Source organism: Polypterus senegalus, chromosome 10 (assembly GCF_016835505.1).
Source record: "Polypterus senegalus isolate Bchr_013 chromosome 10, ASM1683550v1, whole genome shotgun sequence".
Lineage (NCBI taxonomy): Eukaryota > Metazoa > Chordata > Cladistia > Polypteriformes > Polypteridae > Polypterus > Polypterus senegalus.
The window spans coordinates 173,078,049-173,097,099 of NC_053163.1; the positions used below are offsets into that span (position 1 = coordinate 173,078,049).

Sequence of the window (19,051 nt, forward strand, 5' to 3'; positions counted from 1 at the left end):
TACTATTTGTTTTCCCTGTACATGCTCTCAACATGTAAGGCCTCTGCGCTTATATATACATCTATCTAATTCAGTGGACCAATAGATCTGTTATGATCTCTTAGAATTCTGGGCTTTTTGTTTGAAATCAGTGTAAGAGAGTAGTGCCAGAGAGCTTTCTGATACAGCCCCTAAACTTCAAAGACCAGGAATTTTTTAGACTATGATTTTTTACACATTCTGCCCACGTCCACATGCGTTTTCTCCAGATAGCGTGATTTCCATAAACATCCTTAAGATAAAAAGTAGTTTATGGTATGATACAAGACAATGGTGACCAATGCTGTACAACAGCAAACAATGGGAAAGACATCCATGGAAAAAGAAATCTTGTGTTACTCATGTTGCAAAATCCATGTTAGTTATCTAGTTTTATGTTCAAAACATGCAATGCGCATTCATTTTTTGCTTAAATATTGTTAAATTGATACTTCCTGAAAAATTGATGCACATGAAAAACCGGAAATGCAATTGACAGGGGATTGACCTTTTGAAATGAAAATAACATTCTTGAGCAGTGAATGAAGCGGGGATGCAGATCTTCAATTTAAAATCAGTCCTATGTCAATTGTGTTTTCTGTTTATGAATTGTGATTTTTTTTTTTTGGAAGTTTCTATCTGTATGTATAAAATGCTAAGGTCTGTCCATTTGTCACAAGATTGCCCATGAACTACTGGAGCTAGAACCTTGATCTTGTTGTTAATCAAAAGCTAATGACCTGATATATTTTGGAATTAAAAAAATTTGAAGTAACAGAAAAGTGACCTGTGCTTATGGGTTTATAATGGTCAAGTGACCATTCAGTCAAGTGACATTGTGGAAAGAAAAAGAAGAGTAGCGACATCTGCTGAGCAGTAAGCAAATTGTAGAGACTGATTATGTGATGATTGCCATAATAGAAAAAAGGGATCAATAGCAACGCCATCTGTTGAGCATCAAATGTGAGATACCTAATGCAAGAGCAACAAAGATGGAGAAATGCACACTGACAGTTTATGGTTGTTTATATCTAGCCTTTGGTTGGGTGACACAGCCCCCTCTCATAAGAAGACAAGATGTTGAAACACATCAACAAGCAAGTCGTAATCATGAATAAACCATAAAACTCTGGTGTATGAAGACAAGCCAAACTGTACATTTTACAACTTGACAGTTTATTTGTCAAGAATAAAAAATATAACAAAATATTCAAAAGATCAACAAGATTTTTGACCAAAAATGGCAAACAAGTCTCAATTCACAAATTCTAAAGGCAAATCTAGCAAACAAGCAAGAACATTTAAAAAACAGCAAAACAAGAAATCCATCCATCCATTATCCAACCCGCTATATCCTAACACAGGGTCACAGGGATCTGCTGGATCCAATCCCAGCCAGCACAGGGCAGGAATAAATCCCGGGCAGGGTGCCAGCCCACCGCAGCAAAACAAGAAATAACAATATTTAATATATAAACTTAAATGCAAATTCAAAGCTCCACGGGCGAGTCTCGATTTTGACTGAGAAGGTAAAGCCAGGAGGAGGGCCCAGCAGCTGTGATGTTGGGGTGGCCCCGCCCCCTAGGGCTCTACTCACAAAAATACAAGAAATGACAGCACAGTAAATTATAAACAAATGATTAACAAAGCTAATAGAAATTATATAAAAATGTAATTTTGAATTCATTTTCACAAGCCAGGGACCTGGCTATAACACAGCATAGGAAAACATTACTATCAGATTCTTTCTTTACTGGTCAGTCTACATACCTGTCCTTACATATATTCACAAGTACTGGGCAGAGACTGAAATGAGGTGACCATGAGTATGATCAGCTGAAGTGAGTTTGGAGTACAACATTGCTAGGCTAACTCTCCATGGCAGGATGAAGAGCTTTGGTAACCCAGGTGGTCTTCAGAATAGAATTACTGCATCTGAGGTTTGAGAGGAGCCAGATGAGGTGATTTGCAATGAGGGGTAAAGTTGCCTCTGGGTAACTCCCATGGGATGTCTGTAAGACAAAGCCCCCCACAAAGTAAAGACTAAGAGTGAGACACAGGACACACTATTTCTTAATTGCCCTTGGCCTTGGTTGTTCCTCAGGAATATCTGGGAGAAATTTGCTTGGGTTAGGAAGGTCTGAGCAGCCCAGCCCAACTCAGCTCAGCATTTTACAACTGTGAACATAAGAATGAAACATGGAAGGAAGATTATGATGATTATGAGATTCCACATTTTACATGAATAAAAACATTTAGGAGAAAATGAGCAAAGTGAGCTGTATTTGTTTCCTATTTTGATTGTCATTTCCATGGGATTTGCTGTCACGCTGACTCTTAATGAATAACTTGTTTCAAGAGTGGCTTTTAAGTGACGTTACTAATGAGACGCCTAACCTTAGAAAGAGGTGACATTGTGTGGAGGTAGCTGAGAGAGTGATTTCAAGTAAAGAAAAAACAGCAGTCGATGACCATTGTCTGAAAGCACTGTCCTGTCTTCTCACAGGCATCACCCGCCTGGAAAGGTGGGAGCGAGCAGACGAATTGGGTCTGAACCCACCACTTCAGGTGTATGACCTTCTTCAGCACCATTTGGAGGACCCAAAGTACTTAAACAGGTACTGTATTCATTTTTTTTTCTTTGTTCTGCCATTTATTTAGTATGCGGTTTGAAAGTTTATACAATATATAAGGCCTTAACCTGAAAATTGCTCCAGCGATGTTGTACATCCTGTGCTCTGACCTCCGTAGGTTTTGTGAAAAACAATTTTCCCTCAGGGATTAACAAAGTAATTCAAATCAAAGTCAAATATTAATAATAATGATAAAAATGATTTATTTTATATGCAGGCACCTTCCAAGGCACACAAGGACACCTTACAGAGCACATTAATAACAACAGTCACAACATAAAATGAATAAGATATTACAGTGCAATAAAACTAGAATAAATACAATAATAAAACTGAATTTAAATTTATCAGCTAAAATTATCAGACAGAATAAGCCATCTTAAAAAGGTAGAAGAGAGTTGATATTACGAATGTCTTGAGGGAGAGAGTTCCACAGGCGAGGGGCTACTCGACTGAAAGCTCTAAACCCCGTGGTACTCAAGTGCGCAGGAGGTATAATAAGACTGATAGAGGAAGAAGATCTAAGGATACGAGAAGGAATGGAGATGTGAAGAAGATCAGAAAGATAAAGAGATGCCAGATAATGAAGGGTCTTTTAAGTAATAAGAAGAATCTTATTTAATAGGAAGGACTGGAGTAATGTGTTCTATGGAAGGGGTTGTAGTAATAATACAAGCTGCAGCATTATGAACCAATTGAGAACAGAAACCAATTGAAGTTTGTGAGGAAGACCAGTGTGATAGATGACCGGGGACCTTGCCCCACTGGGATACCTGGGGAAGGGAAGGACTGGGAGGGGGCAGTGTCTTCCGCGGGATGCAAGAGGGCAGCCCTCCTGGATTGCGTGGTGGCCACGGAGCCTGGAAGCTCAACCCTGTGGGGGGCCGTGACCACTGCCAGGGGGTGCCTGGACGGTTCCAAAGCCATGGACTTCCACACCAGGAAGTGCTGCTGGAACAGGAACCAGGTACACAAGGAGTTCTTCTGGGTGCCCATGCAGCAGTTCCGCCTCACCAGGAAGTGCTGCAGGAAGGTCATCAGGGAGCACATCCGGAGAGCCAGAGTCGGGAGGCAGATGAAAGAGATTGTGGGTGAGGAATGCAGGTGGCAGAAGAAAAGAAAGAGATAAGGACTGAATTTATTGGGGTTTGTGCACTGTGTGTGTTGTGCAGGACTTCTGAGTCTGAGTTTCTGTCTGGGTCGGGCTGATCTTCCACACCAGATAGGATAGAATTACGATAATCAATACGAGATGTAATGCACGGGTTGTGCCCTTGGATGATATGCCACTGTTGTAGAGGACCCTGATTGTGAAGGATCTTCCTCTGATAAGAGTCATTCCCTTGAGGTTGGTCCTCCTGAAGTCTCCCAGGCTCATGGAGATTCTGTTACCCACTTAACTGACATGGGCTCTCTTCTCACCTGAAAGGTGTGGTAGACATAATATTGCAAATATAATCAGAATGGTTCCATACTCTCCCTAAGATACTGCCAGTCATGTGGCAGACATAAATTCAGCTTTCAAGCTGAACATCTCACATGCTATACCAAACCTGGTTCTGGAGATGACAAACATTGAGAGTTGGTTGCTGTATGACTAAAAATGGAAATTTGTTTATCATTTTCCCATATTTATCAAGCATCTTAAAGAAAGAAAATGGTCCTAATTGGCTCAAAACCTCAGAGTAGCAAAAATTTGATCCAACTCTTAGGAGTAGGAGTAATGGCATTTTATCCATTTTCCTAGTTTATGAAGCTACTGCTAACTTCACCAAGATTTAGCAGAGCTATCAACAGAGCTGTCATGACTCACTAGGAGCTGCCAGAAGCCGTTCAGGCAGAGTTTGGAATGATCGGCAGAATGCTTTGGAAACACTGGACAAAAATGATGTATAAAAAGATCTCAATTTGATAGAGATGGAATAATACTTGTAACAAATATTGTATGACACGTGAACACTCCCATCAATATGGACAAGACACGCACTGTCAGCCGAAATGAAACTGCTGGTAACTTTATGTTTTTTGACCACGGGGAAATGCAGTTTTGCAATAGTGATGATTTGGATATTTTACACCAAGCTTTGAACACCATTATAATACGTGAGGAGATACACAGATTTATACATTTTTCCCAGCATTCCACGTGAGGTAATGTGGAATAGTGCAAATCATACTCCATCCAGCTACATGGTCACGGGGGTCTGCTGGAGCCAATCCCAGCCAACACAGGACGCAAGACAGGAAACAAATCCTGGGCAGGGCGCAAGCCCACCGCAGGGTGCTCACACACACACCAAGCACACTTTAGGATCCCCAATACATCTAACCTGCATGTCTTTGGACTGTGGGAGGAAACCGGAGCACCTGGAGGAAACCCACGCTGACACGGGGAGAACATGCAAACTCCACGCAGGGAGGACCCCGGGAAGCGAACCCGGGTCCCCTAACTGTGAGGCAGCAGCGCTACCCACTGTGCCACCGTGCCGCCGCATGCCCCTAATGCATATGTGAATCACAAGCATTACTGCAGTATCAACACACAGATGGTCATGAATGCAAACTGTACTGTAGCAGCCAGCTTAATGCCCTAATGATGTGGGGCTAAATGAGTGACTGACAGCGAAAATGTCACACAGGTTCGCTGAACCTTACATTCCATAAGCTTTTGAAATATTCACGTTAAACTTTACATGCCCGGGAAGGCTCAAGAAGACATCTGGAGAATCCGGGGTCAGTGGATCAATGTAAAATTAACAGCTTTAAGGATAATTAAATTTGGTTGTGTACCATGTGTAATTACTTTTTGCCTTAGAGTAGCAGATGCACTTCTGGTAGACCGGGAGAGTATTATGGATGTAATCATATTTTGCTGGATAAGATGGGCTGGAATTCCTTTGTACCTGTGACCCACTACTACTAGTAATAGACTTGGATTCATTGGGCACTGCTTCATCATCAACGTGTGAAGTGCAGTCAGGTTTGCTGGATTAAATTAATGCAATTAAGGGTTGCGTTAAAAAAATGTAATTGTAACTGCATGAAGTGGGTTTTAGCCTCACCTGGGGAGGCAAAAAGGGAGGGTGAGGGGTTAAGGGGGGAAGAGAAAGAGAGCAGGCTTGATCTATACCTAATCTATCATCTCAATCTTTATAATTATAACTATCAACGTAATAATAAGCTGCATGGCAACAACTCTTGGGGGAATAGGAAATTAAGACCTAAACTATTTCACTTCCAGTTAAGACTAATATGACACCAAAAACTCAGAATCAGTGTCTCCATGATGGGACAGTTAACTTCGTAAGCTGGAATGTTAAAGGCCTGAATCACGAATTAAAGAGAAAGAAAGTACTTTCTCACCTAACAGGTCTAAATGCTAAAATAGTATTTTTACAGGAAACCCACTTACTAAGTAAGGATCAGTTCCGGCTGCAAAAAGACTGGACTGGCCAAATGTTCCATTCTAGTTTTACAAAGAAAACTAGAGGGGTGGGAATTCTCATACATAGAACAGTACCATTTGTAGCATCAGATGTAGTATTGGATCCTGAAGGGAGATATGTGATGGTCATGGGAGACTTATCTAACTGTAAAATGATTTTGATAAATGTTTATGCACCTAATGTTGATGATAAGGAATTTATACAAAATTTATTTGCATCCATTCCCAATCTGAACACTCATAAACTTATAATGGCTGGGGACTTTAATTGTGTTCTAAATCCACTTTTAGATAAGACTTCCTCCACAGGGGGAACGGCAACTAACACCGCAAAGATAATTACAAAGTTTATAACTGATCACAACTTATCAGATCCCTGGAGGTTTTAAACCCAAATTCAAGAACATATTCTTTCTACTCACCAGTACATCATTGCTACTCAAGGATTGATTACTTCTTTATAGATAATAACTTCTTGCCTAAGATTAAATCTTGTAAATACGATGCTATTGTTATTTCAGACCATGCTCCGATGATCTTGGAGCTGAAATTACTAAGCCCCATACACTCACCCCAGATGGCGTCTCAATCCGCTTCTATTAGCTGACGAGAATTGTACTGAATTTATATCCAAACAAATTGAATTCTTTCTAGAGACAAATACATCCCCTGAGATCTCTGCAGGAATACTCTGGGAAACTCTTAAGGCCTTCTTAAGAGGACAGATTATCTCATATCTTTCCCACAGAAATAAATCCGAGCGAAGAAAGTAGCAGAGATAAAAGCGAAATTACTAAAATAGATGAAGAACATGCCAGACTACCAAGCGAGACTCTACATAAGAGGAGGCAGGCTCTACATTCAGAATTAAACCTCTTGACAACTAAAGAAACCGAACAACTAATTTACAAATCCAGACATCATTATTATGAACATGGAGAAAGCTAATAAGCTTTTAGCGCAACAAATTCACAAGCAAGATGTATAACGCAATCTCGTAATTACTAACACGAACGGAGATAAAATCATCGAACACAAAAATATAATGTACACTTTTAGAGACTACTATAAATCCCTATATACTACTGAGTTTAAAGAAGACAATATACAATCTAATGCATTTCTGGATAAATTACAGATACCACAAATTGACGCTATTAGTGTGGAGGAGCTCGATAAACCTCTGTCATTATCAGAATTACTGGATGCTATAAAGTCACTCCAAGGTGGAAAAGCAGCAGGCCCTGACGGCTACCCTGCAGAGTTTTACAAGAAATTCTCCGCTCAGCTAGCTCCCTCCTATTAGCAACATTTACAGAAGCCAGAGATAACCAATCTCTTCCACAAACCTTTCGCCAAGCACTAATCACTGTCTTTCCAAAACAAAATAAGGACTTATTACAATGTGCATCATACAGACCAATTTCACTTCTGAATAACGACGTTAAAATACTCTCTAAAATCATAGCTAGAAGGATGGAGAAAGTGCTCCCCTCAGTAATATCACAAGACCAAACTGGATTTATTAGGGGCCGACACTTATCTTCAAATCTTGACGCCTGTTTAATGTAATATACTCACCAACTAAATCAAACACCCCAGAAATATTATTATCATTGGATGCAGAAAAAGCATTCGACATGATTGAATGGAAATACCTTTTACTATTTTGGAGAAGTTTGGGTTTGGCCCGAACATTTGTGCATGGATTAAATTACTGTATACTAACCCAGAAGCTTCAGTTTGCATCAATAACATTTGCTCAGACTACTTTAAACTAGAGCGTGGCACAAGACAAGGATGCCCTTTGTCACCACTGCTGTTTGCAATTGCCATTGAACCACTGGCAATACATTGTCGAAATACTGATCAGATAAAGGGGATTAGCAGAGAAGGACTGGAACAGAAAATCTCATTATATGCAGATGACATGGTACTGTATATATCGGACCCAGAAAATTCTGTGCCTGCAGTCTTAGCAGCACTCACAGAATTTCAAAAGCTCTCTGGTCTCAGAATTAATCTGAATAAAAGTGTACTCTTTCCGGTGAATTCGCAAGCATATAATATTAGATTAGACACCCTTCCTTTTATCATTGCAGAACAGTTTAAATACCTCGGGGTAAACATCACAAGTAAACATAAAGCTCTTTATCAACAAAATTTCGTCGTCTGCATGGAAAAAATTAAACAAGACTTGCATAGATGGTCAACCCTTCATCTCACACTAGCTGGAAGAATTAACACTGTTAAGATGAATATTCTTCCTAAGCTCCTTTTTATTTCAAAACATACCAATATACATTAATAAATCGTTCTTTAAGCAATTAGATTCAACAATAACCTCATTTATTTGGAATTCTAAACATCCACGCATCAAAAGAGCGACCCTACAAAGACAAAAGGCAGAAGGCGGCATGGCTCTACCTAACTTCCAGTTTTATTACTGGGCGCAAATATACAGTCGATAAGAACCTGGACACAAATAGAAGAACATACACAGGCATGGACCGCAATAGAAGTAAAATCCTGCAGTACTTCTTTGTATTCCTTGCTTTGTGCTCCAATAAACACACGTTATCGGCAATACACTAATAACCCAATTGTGCTCCACTCACTTAGAATCTGGAACCAATGTAGAAAGCATTTTAAGACGGAGAAGCTTCTTTCTGTGGCACCCTGCAAAAGAACCACCTCTTTCAACCCTCACAAACATATGCAGTTTTAATATCTGGAAAAATTTGGAATTAACTTGCTTAGAGATCTTTATATAGACAACGTCTTTGCATCCTATGAACAATTACATTCCAAATTTAACATTCCAGCTACAAATTTCTTTCACTATCTTCAAATCAGGAACTTTGTTAAACAGAACCTTCCAGATTTTCCTCATCTTGCACCCTCATCCACGCTGGAAAAATTATTGCTCAATTTCAAGGAGTTAGACTCCATCTCTACAATATATAAAATCCTTTTACAATCCCTTCCTTTCAAAGATCCAAGAGGACACTGGGAAAATGACCTCTCAATTAATATATCAGAAAAGGAGTGGAAAGTAGCAATGCAGAGAATTCACTCAAGCTCCATATGCAAAGCATACAATTATACAACTCAAAATTATATATCGAGCACATCTGTCTCGACTAAAACTCTCCAAAATGTTTCCAGGGCATGATCCAACCTGTGAACGCTGCAAAAGCCCCAGCCTCACTAGGTCACATGTTCTGGGCCTGCACCAAATTAACATTATTCTGGACAAAAATTTTTAATTACCTCTCAGACAGTCTTGGACTCACAATCCCTCCTAACCCATTAACAGCTGTGTTTGGGGTTCTTCCAGAGGGTCTTAAAGTGGAGAAAGACAAACAAATTGTGATTGCATTCACTACACTGTTGGCACGCAGACTTATTCTGATAAACTGGAAGAACCCAAACTCTCCTCTTTAAGTCAGTGGGAAACTGATGTGTTATATTATTTAAAATTGGAAAAAATCAAATACTCAGTTAGAGGATCTGTGCAGACTTTTTCAAAACATGGCAGGATCTAATCAGTAATATTTTGAAATGTTTATAAAGCACAGAGAATTTGTTGATTTAGGTATTTTTAAAAGCCTTAAATTTTACACCGTTTGGCTTGCTCTCTCTCTCAAGGGTGGGGATCGATCTGTTCTTAGCATAATTCTTTTTTTTTTTTGTAAAACTTGATTGCTATGTATTGATTGTAATAAAATTAATAAAAAAAAAAAAAAAAAATGTAATTGTAGAAATTTGTAATGCATTAATCACAATTATCATTGGTGAGCAGCCCTGTTAAATAAAAAAAAATGAAATATCACATTGACACAAGTGTTCAGACCTTTAATTGACACCTGAAGTTTTGGCTCCGGTGCATCCCCTTCTATTGATCATCATTGAGATGTTTCTATGCCTTGTGGTCAATTCAGTTGATTTGACTGCTTAGGAAAGACACACGCCTGTCTGTAGAAGGGCCCGCAGTTGAGGAAAAACCAAGTCATGAGATGAAAGGAAGTGCCTGAGACAGAGGATTATGTCGAGGAACAGATCTGGGGAAAGCTACAAAAATATCTGTAGCATTCAAGATTCCCAAAAACACAGTGGTCTCAGTAATTCTTTAATGGATTAAGTTTAGAACCACCATGAGTCTTCCTAGAGCTGACAATGCAGCGTTTCTCAGCCTTTACGTATTTGAGACCTGAGTTTTCATAACAGTTTTAATCACGACCCCCCTAAAGTTTTTTTGAAAGGAGCCCACCAATACCGATGTGTTCTTTTTTAATTAATGATATACCATAGATACATATTTTATTATATCTACTTAGCTTTTATCAACATTTATTTAACTTTATATTTATTTTTCTAGAATCAGAATGCAGTTTAAGTTAATTTGTTTCGGTTTCAATAGATGTATTTTTCATATTTTTGATTCTTGTTTTCTTTTTTTCACATCTTCGAGCCCCCCTTTTTGTTACTTCATGCCCCCCTAGGGGGGCCTGCCCCACAGTTTGAGAACCACTGGGCTATACTGAGCAATTGGAGGAAAAACGAGCCATGGTGAGAGGGGTGACCAGGAACCCAATGGTCACTCTGGCTGAGTTCCAGAGAAACTTCCAGAAGGACACCCATGACTGCGACACTCCACTAAGCTGGTCTTTATGGCAGAGTGGCCATACAACACATGAATATCCTGTTTGGACTTTGCAAAAAGGCACCTAAAGGACTCACAAGACTATGAGAAATCAGATTCTCTGATCTGATGGACCCAAGTTTGGAATTGTTTGGCCTTGATTCTAAGCATCACGTATGGAGAAAACCAGGCACCCTCATCACCTGTGCAATACAATTCCAATGATCAAGGAAGGTGGTGGCAGCATCATATTGCATGATTGTTTTTCAGAAGCAAGAGCTTGGAGTCTAGAAGCTGAATAAAACAAGGTACAGAGATAACCTAAAGGAAAAAAACTTCTCCAGATCACCCTGGACTGGTCTAAAGGTCCATCTTCTAACAGGACAGTGACCCTAAGCAAGGCTGTCTTAAGAGTATTATAGACCCCCGGGCAAAGCAGTGCACTTGGGCCCCTACCTATATAACCACTCAGCAAGTTACAACATACATAGATGAGCATGGTGCCCCTATGCTCGTGGGGCCCCCAGGCAACTGCCCAGCATGCCCATGCGTAAAAACGGCCCTGGCCCTAAGCACAAAGCAAACACTACAAAGAAGTGGCATAGGGACATAGGGAGTGGCCCAGACTTGAACCCAATCAAACACCTCTAGTGTGGCCCATAAATAGCTGTCCATTGATGGTCTCCACCCAACCTAACAGAGCTTGCAAGGACTTGAGGGGAAAAATGGAAGAAAATCCCCAAAACTGAATGTGTAATGCTTGTGGCGTCAAACCCAAGAAGACCCCAAGCTAGATTCACTGCCAAAGGAGCTTCGACAAAGTACTAAGGAAAGGGTTTGAATACTTGTGTCAGTGTGATATTTTTGTTTTTTTATTATTAATAATTTGAACTAATCTCTAAAATCCTGCTTTCGCTTTGTCATTCTAAGGTATTGAGTGTTGCCTGATGAGACAAAAAATGAATTTAAAAGATTTTAGCATAATACAACCTAATAAAAATGGTCAGAAAGTGGAGTGGTCTGAATTCTTTATGAAGGTACTATATAATGTATGATTATACATAATACTGATATAGTATACATTACATTGTAATATATATATATATATATATATATATATATATATATATATATATATATATATATATATATATATATCATAATTACACATTTAAAAAATACATGATTGATGATTTCTCAAGCTGTATGGATCCTGTTCAGATTTGTTTTCAACTGTCTGTTTCTTTTTTTTTCACTTCCTACAAATCAAATTGAACAATCTAAAATCAGGAAACATCTGTACTAATATGCCCCTTAAGAAGCTGCTAAAACGCTTAGCCTCTTCCAGTCTGTGTGAGGTCCTGATGTATCTATCATTCTGTCTCGCTCCGATGCCCGATAGGTTTTGCATGAATTCTTTCGTAATCTTACTGTCTAACACTATTCAGGGCAGCTGGATGACTCATGATCTCAAGGAGCTCATTTATCCATCAGTCAATCAATCTTCATTTTATATAGCACAAGGGGTGGAACAAGACCCTCCGGGGCCTCTTCACGTTTGGAGCTGTAAAAAAAAGGGAAAAAATAAAAATATAAAAATTTTTCCCCTCCACAAAAAAAAACAAAACAAAAAAAAAACAACATAAATGTATACTGTACATGTCTCAAATTGAAATCTGACCTATGGACATTGAACTAGTTACTTGTTTATATCGCTGAAAGTTTTTTTTGTATATGTTAGACCTCATTTCATTCCTGGCACATCATTGTCCTCTTAGTTTGTATTTATTTATACAAATTAGTGTCAGTGAATATTTATATGATTTTTTAAATTAATTTATTGAAAGATTACTAAAATATTCTTTGACAGGTACTACAGTATATGAGGACTGATTGTGGTTATTTTTTCTCTGGTATTAAGATTTCCTAAATGAAAGATACTGAACACTTTAAATCAGTTTTTATACACCAATAGCCAAAGTAGCTGGTATTTATTTGTAAAATGGGATGAGGAAAAAGAGTAAAGGTTTATGTGTTTTTTTATTAAATTATTATCCACACTACCTCTCTATCAATGTCTCTGCGCTTGTGAGTTGAGAATTTGTTCTTTTAGGGTCCAATTGGATTCCAGAATTGCAGTAACTCCATGCTGGGTTGTATCCATGAATGCTGCCATGGCTGACTGGTTCTGTAAGATGAAGGTGGGCAGTACAAAGTGTTTAAATTATGAAGAAAAGCCGACAAGGCAGGAGTTAAACAACAACCCTTTCATTCTCCTTTGAGTTGCTCTACACATCCACTTTCGATCAAACCTCACCCAGCAACCCTCTGTAAAAGCGCACGATACATCTGTTTATATTACAGCAGATAGAATCAGGGGAGAAGGCAACTCGGTGACCGTTTCCGGCCAGCGTGGGACTTGAGGTCTGGGCGGGCGCCCGGAAGGGTAGTGGCTACCACTTAGGCCTCTCCAAGGCCACACATCCGGGGCGACCCCTTGGGGAGGACCACCGCTGCCCCCACCTCCCAGAGTGAGGGACAGTACTGACGGAGCCGGGTGCGAAGGGTGGAACGGAGGGAGAGGGGAAGGACGCCCAGGGAGGAAATCCCTTCCGCCTCCTCTACCCAAGCCCCCGTGCCTCTCTGGAGAGTGGGGGGAAGCGGGCCTGAGAGGTCTGGTCCAACCGTCCACTGGGAATGGCATTGGTAATGATCCTTTCGCAGGTTCACCTACGGAAACCTTGTTGCGACTTTTACTTCCTCTAGATAGCCAAGTTCGATCATCTTCTTGGTGCTCCGCCAGAGGCTGCGAGCAACCGCGGCAGGGCCAATACGAGGACCTCACTAAGCCATCCAATCGGTAGTAGCGACGGGAGTCAAACGTTTGTTCCTTTTTGAGTCTGATTGGATTCCGGAATTGCAGTAAATCCTTGCTGGATTTTTCATGAATGGTGTCATGCCTGACTTGTCCTCTTAGTTCAAGGTGGACAGTTCATAGTGCTTAAATTATAAAGAAAAGCCAACAAAGCAAAACTTAACAACCCTTTAATCTACTTTGTGTTGCACTGCACTTCTAATCTTGATCAAGCCTCACCCAATACTCCACTTCAAAAGTTCATGATTCTCCTGTTTATATTAAAGTAGATAGAAGCAGCATTGCGCGTTGACCAGGTAAGCGATGGTAAGCTCTGATCATTTTGTCTGCTGGCTTCAGTCTTTTCAGATGTTTCACTTGCTCTGAGCCAGCAGGTGGCACTGGTGTGCATACTGTAGTGCACATAGAAAAATAAATAAATAAACACTGAGACTCCCCCAGGGTCAAAAATTTGGCTTCCAAAGTAGTCTACCTTGTCCATATGGTCCTAGAGAGCAACTGTGCAGAATGTGGTCCAGATCGGTAAAAGGGCGTAGGATTGAATAGGGAACAAACAGACAGACATTCTATTTTTCTTTAAGGCCTGGCAACCCTGACTATCCATATATACAGTATCTTTATAAAACAGTATATTTTATTTATATATACAGTATATTTATAAAATATTGATGCCCATGCCCTAAAGAAATTTCCAGCCCAAGGACAGCTCAGATCCCACAAGAGACCAGCCCAATACCTGACAAATACAAAATGACACACCAAAAAGCAGGAGGTGAGGTCCCCCTAGGACATTTGAGAGTGAAGGATTGGGTGCATACTATTGAACAGATTCCCCCTCAGAGATCGGAGAGTGATAAAGTAGGTTATAAAGGACTGAAAAGCACCCCAGTGGGTGAAAAAGGTGCTAACAGAGTAGAGGAGGGAGTTGGAAAAAATAGCCCAAAATAGCCAAAACTGAAACCCATAAAGGACATTTTTTTCCTACAGGCACTGATCAAAAATAACCCAATTGCTCAGGAAAACTGCAGATCTGGTGTGAAAGAAAAATGAACTGCCTGCAAGCTACTAAGGGTTAAAAGCTGACAAAGCTGTTTTGCGATATGACGGCAGGTTATTCATACAGGCGTTTGTCATAAGACAGGGTGCAGTAAGCTGATCAAGGACAATTTCTTTCAGTGGAACTCGGCCGTTAGACACGGGAAAGATGACTTGTCCTTCTTTAAGGCCCCTTTTGCAATGTACACAAAATAGAAACGGTTAGCCGATGCACGCAATGTGAGATGAAGTGCTTAGATAAACATATTGTGCTTATTGATAAGTAAGGGGAAGGAGGAGGGAGGAAAATTATTAAAAGTCGGGTGAAACAGCGGAACTTTTGCTCTTCTGCTTTGCAAAGGATGAATCCATGTACTCATCTGTGACTGAATAAATTGATTGATTGAACTGTTCCTGTCTTCCACACTGGAAACGCTGGCCATAATCGATAAAGTGTCATATTGATGTGCTTATTCTGTATAATCATGAATTAATACGAGAGACGTTCAAAACATTTCCACACTTTTTTTTTAACTCTATTTATTAAGAATTTCAAAAACAAATGACGTCACTTTTCAACATAGTCACCTTCGTTTGTGATGCAATTTTCCCAGCGTTGTACCCACTTTTTAATGCCTAATTACCACTCCTCCTGCCTTCACCATTTGCAACGAAAATATAAAAGTGCAGAAACTTTTTGAACATCCCTTGTACTAATTCATTTCATTAAAATGTGCAGCTTGCATGTTCAGGTAGGTTTTCTCATAGCATTGTCATTTCTTCCGTTATGTCAGACACATCAGGTTGGTTGATTGGTATCTTTAAAGTGGCCCAGTGTGTATGTCGTGCCGTGAACTGGTGTCTCATCCAATGTTGGTTCCAGCCTTACGACCATTAGGTCACATCTCACCAGAAGCCTGCATTGGAATAAATGCGTTGAGAACATTGGTAGGTGTCATGGAGACTTGTATATGGGTGTGCTTTTGGATGGACTGACCTCCCTTACTGTGTTGGTGAATGTCATTTAGCAGTCGATTTCTGGAACTCTCCACACAACGTTAACAAAAGCACAGGTTGGATACATAAATGGGATGTTTTAGTCAGACGTTAAATACATGGGCAGCATGGTAGCGCAGGGATAGCGCTGCTGCATTGCAGTATGGAGTCCAACTTTTCACATCTTGGGGTCCCCATTGCATTGAGTTTGCACGTTCTCCTCGTGTCCGTGTGGGTTTTTTCCAGATGCTCTGGCTTCCTCCCGCAGTCTAAAGATATGCAGGTTAGGTGAGTTGGCGATGCTAAATCTGTCCAAGTGTGTGTTTGGTATGTGGATGTACTTTTGTCCATCCAGGGTTTGTTCCTGGCTTGCGCCCTGTGCTTGCTGGGATAGACACCAGCCCCCCACGACCCTTAAGCAGGTTAGAAAATAACATGACATGATATATACTGTGACCAGGGAGCGTTGTAACCCCCCAAACTCTTGACACACCTTGTTGAAACCTTGTACATTGGGCTTCAAAACAGACCAACTAAACAGTCAGCAATCCTTCCGTCTCTCCTCTGCTCCTTCACACGAGATTCGTCTTCCTTCTCCCAACTCTGGCTCCCCATATTAAAGCAGGCTGCTCCTTTTATCCATAAACCTGAGAGTCCTTCTGGTGTCCTGAGAGTGTGGCTTAGGAATACTGTTTGAAACCCCACAAAGTAGGGCTCACTAATCCCCATTAGCGCCCCCTGGCAGCACCCATGGAACCCAACAGGGCTGACCCAAGGGGCTACAGTTCCCATGTGGGTATTTGTAGCGTAACCCAGGGGGGCTGCCACTTAGTTTGTTTGAGGAAGACAACAACCTGAATAACTTGTCTTCCCCAGCCCTTCCATCATATTGGCATCATGGCCGGATAAGGATCCTGGTGCAGCTCTGGCTGGGATGCCAGTCCCTGTGTGACGTCTCTCACAATACACAGCAACTATAATTAACACATACACATAAAAGATGGATGATGAGCATGAGGTAAGTAGAAGGTGCGTCAATAAGGGCTGAGTGATTGAGAGTCTTTACTATTTAGCATATTTCATAAAGACTAACATCAGCCATTATCTTTCCTCGTTCAGCCATCATATGGTGTTTCTCCAGTCCAGTCACAGTCTGTTTTAAGTCCACCCACCTGTCTATCAGTCTGGTGGGACCACTGCAGGTCTGTTTTGGGCCTAAAATACACACGCAGGTTCAAATGGCATGGATTGTAAAGGATTCCACTCCAAGTTGGAAATGAGTGAAGGCACTCAAGTGTAACTGGCACATCGCCCTGACAGTGTGGGTTGGCAGCAGCTTTCACTCTTGGGTTTCTGTTGGCAGTGTATGTGGAAAGTGCAGGGGAAGCCATCAGGTTAGTGTGCTCAAATCAGCGGAGCCTCTCATGCTTAAATCTCGCCATGCCTGCCCACGTCCCCCTGTCCAGGCCAACGTTTGTTATTATTCGGTTTACAGTTGCCCGGCTATTCTCTTCCCCCTAAGAAATGATTGAAGAACATTTGAAGTTTGCTTTGGTGAAATGCAGATCAAGGCCCTTAGTCTTAATCTGAATTAAAAAGCATACAATTTAGTGTTTAGTGAGCCATCGGCTAATCTCTATACTTAGTATTTCATGCTGAACACCAACAATCACTCGATCAATCAAATTGTTTTCTTTCAACTGTGATATGACAGCCCCCCAGACACAGACAGACAGACGCTGAATGCCCAAAAGCACACTTTTTATTTATAGAAAAGTGTCCTGCGCACAACACAGAGCTCTAATCTGGCCTTATTCAGTCCCTTCTTTCCTTCACTCTCTGTATTCCTTTCTGCCTTTACTCCTCTCCTCCCAAGCTTCGTCTTCCTCCTCCCGAATCCAGCTCCTGAATGGAGAAAGGCAGCCTCTTTTATAATCACCCGGATGTGTTCCATGTGCTCCTTGACGATCTTCTGCCGACACTTCCTGGTGTGGCGTAAGTGCCGTATGAGCACCCGGAAGAACTCCAGGTGTCCCTGGAACTCCTTCGGTCAGCACTTGCAAGTGTGGCGGAAGTACTGACGTCCAGGACTCCACAATTCTGCGGGCCAGCCCGTGGTGACCACGAGCCCCAGTAGGGCTGAGCTTCCATGTGGCCCCCACACAAACCAGGGAGGCCGCCCTCTCATGGCCCAGGGGAGGTATAGTCCCTCTCCGGGTCCTTCCAGCCATCCGCCACACATCCCACTTAATCCAGTTCAGGGTTTTAGAAGTCTGGTGACAAGCCGAGTAGGATCCGTAACAAGAAAGGAACAAATCCTGGAAAGGATACCAGTCCATCACAGGAATGGCTCGTAAAATTTAATGTCACCAGTCATGCTGTGTGTCTTGGCGTTGTAAACATGCGCAGACCCAAGGAGAGCATGCAATCTTCATATTGATGGTGGCTGGGCTGAGATTTCAAGGCAGCCTTTTTGAGGCCTCCATTCATCCTCAGTCCTCTTCACTTTGTGGATTTGGTGCTCCAGGTAGCCCCTTAACTTGATTGCATTGTAGGGTCCTGGCAGATATGATCAGTATTTATAGGCGATGTCACATTATCAACTGTAGTTGCTGATGTCATCTCCAGACAATGTCAGTCTAAATGATTGAAAAATGCTCGGCATGTAAATTGGCCCTAGTGTGTGCTTGGTGTGTGGGTGTGTTTGTGTGTGTCCTGCGGTGGGTTGGCACCCTGCCCAGGATTGGTTCCTGCCTTGTGCCCTGTGTTGGCTGGGATTGGCTCCAGCAGACCCCCGTGACCCTATTCGGATTCAGCGGGTTAGACAATGGATGGATGGATGGATGTCAAATTACGCAATGGAGTGCCAATGTCCAAACTCACTCCTGCTTGTCCCTTTTCCTGACAACCAATAGTATGTGCTGCCTGACTAAGGGTTAACAGGCATGGCAATTTCAGCCACAATTTTGGCCTTTTTTTCTGTCTTTTCTCCATTCTGTCATGGTACCTAAAACACAAAACATCAGATGGACAAGCTTATCTTCCGTTTGTGAGTTCCAAAACACCTACATGCCTTATTCATTGTAGTGGCATTATATGCATTGTACTAACAGATGAGCAGTGAACGGTTGTCAGCTGTCGTGCACACAGAGCCCGTCGCTATGACTAAAGACACATTTGTTTGATTTTGTCAGGGTGAGTCTTGGACTAACTGAAATGAGTCATTGGATAAGTCAGACTAGACGATCGGCCTTCACAGGAGCGTGGCTGCCTGCTTCTGACATGCTAAAATTATGTGCAGGGAAGCTACGACTGAAAATCGCTGGAAAAGTCATCTAATGTGACATGGTCTTATCTTGGAGAACATGGTAGCCCAGAAATTCTTCAGGGTCCTCTATTTTTTT

The 19,051-nt window shown here is 41.3% G+C and overlaps 1 protein-coding gene across 2 annotated transcripts in view; it reads left to right on the top strand.

The window, feature by feature from the left end:
• pold4 (DNA polymerase delta 4, accessory subunit) overlaps positions 1 to 19,051 on the top strand; it is a 42,302-nt gene that overhangs the window by 10,436 nt on the left and 12,815 nt on the right. For both annotated transcript variants that reach the window (XM_039767543.1, XM_039767544.1), the window contains exon 4: positions 2,525 to 2,636. In XM_039767543.1, coding sequence (XP_039623477.1) covers positions 2,525 to 2,636 — 112 coding nt within the window. The remainder of the gene's footprint in view (positions 1 to 2,524; positions 2,637 to 19,051) is intronic.